General features: G+C 38.4%; 1 protein-coding gene across 18 annotated transcripts in view; it reads left to right on the forward strand.

Annotated features, from left to right (window-relative positions):
* Nucleotides 1-8,637, forward strand: part of LOC127974934 (transcription factor SOX-5) — a 188,515-nt gene that overhangs the window by 122,008 nt on the left and 57,870 nt on the right. For all 18 annotated transcript variants that reach the window (XM_052578635.1, XM_052578680.1, XM_052578589.1 and 15 more), the window contains 2 exons: nucleotides 253-451; nucleotides 6,273-6,495. In XM_052578635.1, the coding sequence (XP_052434595.1) occupies nucleotides 253-451; nucleotides 6,273-6,495 (422 nt within the window). The remainder of the gene's footprint in view (nucleotides 1-252; nucleotides 452-6,272; nucleotides 6,496-8,637) is intronic.

An 8,637-nucleotide genomic window follows, 5' to 3' on the forward strand; every position in this document is an offset into this window, starting at 1 on the left:
TACATCAAACAGGCTGGCTAAACGCATCGTGTGCGATGCTGCTACAGTAAATGGCTCTGTGATAGTGTAGGTGGGACGTCTCTTTGATGGAAGGATGGATGTGGACAAAGCTATGACATTGATGGCTGTCATTATGCGAGTAGTGTGTGTCAGGTGTGTGTGCGTAAAAAGCCCACAATTAAACAACAGCAAAAAAAAACATCTCTGTCTTTCCTGAATGCCTCAGTCACTTTTCCTCTCTAATTTTTCTAGGATGTCTTCCAAGCGACCAGCCTCTCCATATGGGGGAACAGATGGAGAGGTAGTCATGGCGACGAGCAGACAGCGTTTGGAGGATGAAGAACTTGACGGACATGCTGTCATTCACTTGCCCCTGAGTTCATACTGCAGCAAAATGTCCCCGCGATCTCCACGACTGCTCGACAGCCCCCCAACACTACACGCGAACATGGTAAGTCAGCCCCACTATGAGGCGTCAGATTCGCTCAAACCTCTCTCATACGATTGGACAAAGCCCATATCAGCCCCTCCCAGTTTGCTAATATGCATTTGATTGACTCCTCCTCCTTAGAGTAAGTCCCTCCCATTGTTTTTTTCTCACTTACACTTTTCGTGTGGAAATGCCTGTCGCACTTTGATGACGTCATAAGCAGATTCAACGAGACAGGTCATATTTTTGAATGTGGCCAATATGACTCATGCTTAATGGTTCATGTGTCATTTTGGAGTGTGAGTTCATGATGGGTCGTTGTAGTCATGGAGGATTCAGACTGTCTCAGACGTTCTAAAGCTGTTTATTTAAAGATGTAAGATGAAATAGAAGTGAGATGGACCCTGTGATTGTAATCCTCACATGAACACGCACATAGGCTCCAGTATCTCTTTAGTGACATTTAGCCCAATTCTGCTATCTCTTTTTAACGATAAACGAATGCCGCCTCAGGCTTTAGGAATCAATCTGGCTGTAAAACAATGAATCTGTACTTAAGGAACTTAACGGTAAGCTAATTCCGCAATTAACTGTGATTACAGGGCACGCTGGACTCTGCAGTTTTGGAACTGTTTCCTACAATAAAGCAAAGTCCTCGAGCTTTCTCACTCAAGCGTTTCCTGCGTTCTCACTTTATACACTCAGATTGCAGCGTGGTGTGTTTGTTTATGACTGTCGGTTCTCTCTTTAAGAGTAGCTTGCTGTTAAACTACAATTGTTTTTTTGGGGGGGTGGGCGGTTAACAAATTGTACCTTAAAGTACTAATATACTCCATTTACACTCTTAAAAATAAAGGTTCCGAAAGGAGGTTTTCTCAGCGATGCTGTAGAACCCTTTTAGTTTCTTCCAAGAACCTTTTAGAAAACAGTTCTTAAAATAAGTTTTCAAACAGAATCCTTTTCCACTATAAAGAACCCTTTGTTCAATGGACATGTTCCATTAATATTTAAGGCTCTTTATCGAAACAGATGCCAATAAAGGACCTTTATTTTTAATAGTGTATGGGAAGATAATGCACAAAGATGTACCTTTTGAGGGTCCTTCCCTAACTAATTTAGATCAGTAATTTAGATTGCTAACAGATTAGCATTTGGCTTGCTTGGGAAACCAAACAAATGTTTATTGTACAATTGATTGTTATTCCTATGAATCATAATGTGAATAATTATGTATCTGCAGCAGTGCAGTTGGTTGCAATTGTTGTGTTATCTGAAAGACTACACTGCTGTCTCTGTCTCTCGCGCTGACATGACATAAAAAAAACATGCGCGCTGTATTTGATGTGGATTAATAAAGCGTATCCGTCTTGAGCACGAGTGGATTTTGGGGAAAGCAGGCTGGCATGTGTGAGACATTAAGTTTCCCTGAGCCGATCCGCGCTGACTGGCAGAAGAGTTGAGTGAGAGAGAGATTTACACGAGTGGGGACTCAGAGGGGCTTTGTCACGGCAATTGTATAAAGTGATAGGGAAGTGTAAATCGACTCGGCGAGTCCCTGGGTAACACGCAGTGGAAGATTACAGCTTTATCTTGTCATTGTAAATTAACACGGCAGCAGCACACATGCGCTTCAGACTCCGCTGACCTCTTCATCCTGAGAGAGAGAGAGAGAGAGGCGCGCGTTCGTGATGATGGGATCAGCGGAGCTGAAGCGCCCGCAACTTGCTACAATAGACGTCGGTGCGTGTCCCCGGCAGTCTGTAAACTCCTGCCAGTTTTTACAGGAGAAGGTTTGAAACTGAAAGGTGGGAAGCTTTACACACGGGTGATAATAGCGAGGTGTTAATTACTCTCCCTTCTGTCCGGTTAACCCTCCGGGATCGATCAGTTGTGGCATTTACTCCTGATAACCCCTGAAAATAACTTAAATAATACTCCGTTTTGATCGTACAGATAAGAGCAATACATCAAGGAGGAGAGGCATTAAGGGAAGACATGTACTTTTAAATATTTTTTTTTATATATATATTCAGTTTTTATAATAATTTTGATTGATAAAATTATTCATTAGAATTTTATTGTTGATCCGAGGCCAAAATGGTCGGATCAGTAAAAATAAAATTGAAATTTCATAAATTGCTTTTATATGTGGAACGTTTTGTTTCAGTGTCACAAATTTGTGTTCTTGTATTTTTAAGGTTTCTACAAATCTGACGATACATTTAAACTGTAGCATCACATAAATCTAATTATGTCTTTTTCTATTGCATAAGCTCATGCGAAGTCTACTACAGAAGGGCAGGAATGAGACAGTGTAAGGTGTTCGAAAGTATGTGAAGCGCTTGTGAATCTGCATCTGTGTGTATGTGTGTGCGTGCTCACGGCAGGATCAGGGCTGACAATAGCTCCGTTTAGAGGTGAGCGGATTGCAAACACACGGTAGAGATCAGCAACACGGGCTTAAGACAACATACGAGGCGTCAGCACCGCAGGAGAGGAGAGATGTCCAACTCGAGCGTGTGTGTTTCAGCAGCGGGACTCTTGACAGTTTAACTGATAGCAAGCGTAGAGGTTAGTTTCCTAGCGTGTGGTGAACGCGAGCCAGAGAATCACACGGCGGTGCATCGAGTTAGTCTCATTAGCTAGATGCTACCTGCATCAGTAAAATAACAGGATTTAAGTTAGCATATGTAAACGTGAGAGAGAAAGAGCGAGAGAAACGCTCTGAGGGAAACAGGTTGGAATCCTGCGGAGCACAGACAGGAAAACATTTGAAAAAAAAGGGAGGAAAATAGGTGGCATTTGGAAGAACGGTGGCATCTGTGCTGAAGGGAGAAGACGAGAGGAAAAAACTAGAGGGGGGAAGAAAGCATTTTGCTTTCTTGGCAAGAGTTGAAGTGTGTTTAAATGTGCTCCTGTCACACATGAGCTTAAGAGGACAAAAGTTGTTTAATTCTGTCGCCATGCTGCCGTGGTTTAAGGATGAAGAGAGGGTCGTGTAAAGACGCAGTTTTAGCCTTTCCACGAAGAATTGACATCTGCACAATTAAAAGAAGAACCGCCCACACCACACAGAACGGCACATCAGAAATGCATATAAATACATACACTAAGCTTTGCATACTTGTTCATACGTGGCAGAAAATCATGCACACACACGTAATCAACGGACAAAATAGGGGTACTTAACCTGAAAATCAACCCTATGTTACTCAATGCCTTATATTTAAAGATGGGGGAACGAAAGAAACACACAAACCATTAGCTCATCTGCTTCTTTCTCTGTCCGAGACTTAGTGTCACGGCCAAGGACATAAAAAAGTTAAGGAATACGATTTCCTCCGCCCCATCTCGCCTTCTATTTGAATTGTTTTCTAGACATCTCTGGAGAAAGACGCAAGCTGCGGTTTGAAGTATGCAGTGGATTAGATAGATTGGAAGTGACAGGTGTGACCGTGTTTTAAGATGCATGCCACACTAAAGCAGGCAGAGAGAAACGCCTGCCATTCTGCCACTCGCTCCCACTCTCTCCCTGGCTTTCTCTCTCTTGTCCTCCCCTCTTCATTCTATCTTTCTTCACTGTTAGTTCTTTAACAGCTAGTTGACAGTTTTGTTTGCGAATGACGGGGTGATCTTGCACTACTTTGGCCATTTGTGACTATAGAAGTCTCCTAATCCCAGTTCGACTGGTCTGACTGGAGCTGATGGGGAAAAGAGGGATGAAACGGAGGGGTGTGTCTGGAAAAATGTGCCCTTTTGCAGGCAGATTATGGAAAAGGGGGGAAATCAGTATGCAAGCTGTCATATTTTCCATGTATCATAAAAGCCTGTTAAGATCTTATAAGCTTGTCAGTCATCAGTCTGTTTGTGAATGAGTATCAACGCGAAACGTCTTTCAGTGTGCGTTTGTAGCAAGTAGAAGTCTTTCAGTTTAATTAGTTCTACCGTAATTATTATTAGCATGATGATGATGATGGATTGTGACGAGTCAATCTGTGTGATATGTTTAGTATAACTGGATATATGGAGTGTTCACAACCGTATGTTTTAGATCTGAATATGATGTTTGTTTATTCGTCTGTTTTGTGTAAAAAAAAATATATATATATATATTGATGTTAATAAATTGCTTAATGTAAATGGCTAAAATAAATTAAATGGCAACATCCAATTTTGGAACATTTAGTCATTTAATAATTGTATTAACATAAATGATGATTATAAATTATTCTAAATATATTAACAAAATAAATAAAATTTTAATAATAATATAAATAATAATTATACAACGGTAGAAAAACATTCAAAAAGATTTTTTTATACTGTAAAACACTACTAAAAATCATTATTATTTAAAAAACTTAAAATAATTCAAAGTTTAAAACTTAAAATGTCCATGTTGTATAAAAAAAATTGTTTTGTAAATAGTAGTTATTATTACAAATAAATAGCATTTAATTGTCTCAGATTAAATGTCGAAACATTTAAAAATGTTAAGACATTTAGTAATTTATCATATATGATCAACATAAAAAATAATTATTATAATAAAATAGTCTTAAAACACTGTTAAAAGAGCACATTAAAATTAAAATACATTATTATTATTATTATTATTGTTATGTTTTCTATAACATTTAATCTTTTGCCATGTTGTATATAACGAACTCTTTTGTTTGCAGGGCCAAGTCAGATCATCTTACAGTCTCACTCTGCCGATATAAATAAAATAGTATTTGCCACTGTTCTGTGTCTTGTGAAAGTCTTGTGTAATTGGTGTTGCATTAAGCTTTAGTAAATGAACCATCTGCTGCTCTCTGTTCACTCTCGGAGTTAATGATTAAAAACAGATGTCATTATTAAAATCTAAGCGGGTAATATACCTGCACAAGGAACTGGATCAATCTTGTGAGCCTCAGTTTGGACTGAAGACATATTGCTTTGCATGATGGATGCAGGTGGCAGAAAGAAGCTGATGTTGATTGTTGAGGTGTAGCCATGTCAGTGGGATTATGCTATTGTCTGATTAGCTGTTGCCGCTGTCAGTCACATGGGTGGTAAGGTATATAATAGATGTGGATTAACCAAAGATTAACCCTGATTAAAGGACTTGGACTGCTGACCTGGTCTATAAATATCTGACTTGTTTTGTAATTAAACTTTATATAGGAGATCCGGAGCTTGGAGAAAGTAATGTGGTGTGTGTGTGTGTGATAATTCATAATCATAAGTCTCCACATCTGTCATTTACCCATTTTACAGTATGTGTGCATATACTTTCATATTAAAAATAATACAAAAATAAATGTCATATAATAATTATATATAATGTCATATAATAATTAGTTAGAAATAGCCCCTCAAGGCAACAACTGCACAGTTTCACTTTTTATAGTGTACAAGCCACATTACATAAGAAACCATAAGACGGGAACTGTTACATATTTGGACGTAAGATCAATGCATGAAACGTTGAAGATGGTGATTGATATCGCAGCTGTCATGTTGGTCAAAAAGAGCAGAAAAAATGCGGTTGAAAAACTTGGACGTTCTTGTGTTTGGAGCTGAATCAAAGTAAAAAAAAAAACTTCCCTTCTCAGAGAAAGAGAGAGTTCCTGTGATGGTGAAACGACTGAAACTTTTCACCACTAATGATTTTGTCTAAAGAGACTTCAGACTGACAGAGGCAAAGAAAGAGAGAGACTTTCTAGAGTACAGATGGGCAGATGAGGATGAAAGTAAATCTAAACATGCCTCAACACTCAGGAACAGGACAAAACTATTAGTGAAAGTCTGTTTATCGCTTTGTCTAACACCGTCTTTCTCTCCACCGCTCTTTCAGGATCAGGATGGCAGTAAAGGCCTGGCCCTGAGCCCCTACCCCCAGCACAACTCGTCTACCTCACCCAGTAAGCAGCAGGAGGAGGGGTCCCTACGGCCGGGGAGTGAACCCAGCTCCGCATCAGCTCTGGGCACACCAGAGAGACGCAAGGGCAGCCTGGCCGACGTGGTCGACACGCTCAAACAGCGCAAGATGGAGGAACTCATCAAGAACGAGCCAGAGGGTGAGTGATGGAGAATTTAAAACGTTTTGACACACATCATCACTTTGCACTTAAATCTTCAGCGTGTTTTGAGAACCGAACAACGATACAACCTGTACAGTACTGTACATCTCATACCATGGTCATTATTCGCGAACATACAGTAACACCGTCATTTCATTAAGCATCTTTATCACAAGATACTTTCGATGCCATGAAAAGATTTATGAATTTAATTATATATTTAAAAAGTCATAGCAATTAATATCAAAATTATTTTGAAGTCATCGAAAGAATTGTTAATATATGTATTTATTATGCTATCACAAGCTACTTTTAACGGCATGGGGAAATATATATTTATTAAAAAAATAGCAATTAAAATAAAAAATTCTGGATTAATACATAATTACTAAATATAATGTACTTAAATGTTCTGTAAATCTGCTTTGCAACTTCAATAAATCTGAATTGAATTGAGATTAATACATTTATAAATACTTTTGATGTCATTGAAATAATTGTTAATACATAAATAATATGCTATCACAAGCTACTGTTTATTTATTATTTATTTATTAGAAAATTATGTAAACTTTTTTTCAGTCTATTTAATTCAATATTTAAATGTAACATTTCTCAATTAAATTAATTTAATATTTTTTGTGAATACAAATTTTTTTTTTTTTTTTTAATGAGCTGTTTAGCATTGTCACATCAGGCTTTTTTCAAGTGTAGAGTTTTTATTTTATTATTAATATTATTATTATTATTATAGTGGGAGCTATCTAGCTTTGAGTTGTTGTTGTTGTTCTGAAAAGTTGGAGACCAGCAGGTTTTAGGAGCCATTGGGCAGCCAATTTTTTTCTGTGTGGAAATGGCACATGGCACAGGTCCAGATTGGGCATCGGCTCCGAAACCAACACTGGCACCCTGTCGGTGGAAAAAGTTCACTGTATTAGATTTTCAGAAGACATTGGCGCATGTGTGTCTTATTGTGATGAAATTACAATGTGAAACTGCCTGAAAGTGTGAAGGATTTCGTGGAGAGCATATCCCATTCTGTCTATCTGTCTTTCTCTCCCTAACTCACTCGCTCACACTCATCCTTTCTTCCATCTCTATACCCATCATCCCTGACTAACAAATTCTGCTTAATGAGAGCTGTTGATAAAGTCAGACCTTTGTTTAAGCAGGCAGGGATCAGCTGTTCGAAGCCATTGTGTGCCATACTTTGCATATTAATTTCAGTCTGATTACTGAGAGAACGGCTCTCAGCTCCTTCCACAGTATCTCTCTCTCTCTCTCTCTCTCTCTCTCTCTCTCTCTCTCTCTCTCTGTCTCTTACATCACACCACACTCGCTCTGCAATTAGAGGCCAGTTCCTCATGAATAATCAGAACCTGCTCCCTGTGTGAATTAGCCAGTGTGTGTGCAAATACACATGTGAACATACTGACGATGGATGGATTGAAGAACAGACGAGTAGATGCATAGATAAAAGCTAGCATTCACTGTAGCATTTATGTACAGGGTTTGATGTGCTCAGTTGTTTTGTATGTACTGTATGGGTGTGTGGAGGTGATTTACAACTGTTGCATTACTCCGTGCTTTGTCTTAAGGTGAGGTCACACTAGATTTTGCTCCACTGACTTCCATTCATATTTATAAAACTAGATGCAAAAGACATTTGCCCTATACAGGATTAAAACATTACTTTTATTGTCTTGGCTGTGAAAACACAAACTTCAAAGCTGTAGGCTTGCAGTTTATTAAGTGTGATCACAGCTTTGAAGCCCTAAACATGAATAAGTTTTGTTCAAGCCAATATTGTCCTGAAATGACTTTAGTTTGTCAGTTTTGTTCCCATGTGTGCTTATTTTTGTTGTGTATCTGTTAACCAACTTATTTAGGAACATATTTAGATTTACCTAGAGATATTGAATTTTTACTTTATTTTATTTGACTTTAAGCATTTTTAGCTCTGATCTACTAGCCGAGGATGTGTAAGTCTTTGTAAATGGCAGGCGTTGGAGTTTTTCTGGCACTGATTCTGCTCCTTTGTGTGATTATCTTATTCTATAAAACCAAGCAGGATTTTGCTTCATTTACATTTGATTTTAATAGTTACGTCAGAGAATATAGTTACAATGGAGAAAGCCA

This window comes from Carassius gibelio, chromosome A4 (assembly GCF_023724105.1).
Source record: "Carassius gibelio isolate Cgi1373 ecotype wild population from Czech Republic chromosome A4, carGib1.2-hapl.c, whole genome shotgun sequence".
NCBI lineage: Eukaryota > Metazoa > Chordata > Actinopteri > Cypriniformes > Cyprinidae > Carassius > Carassius gibelio.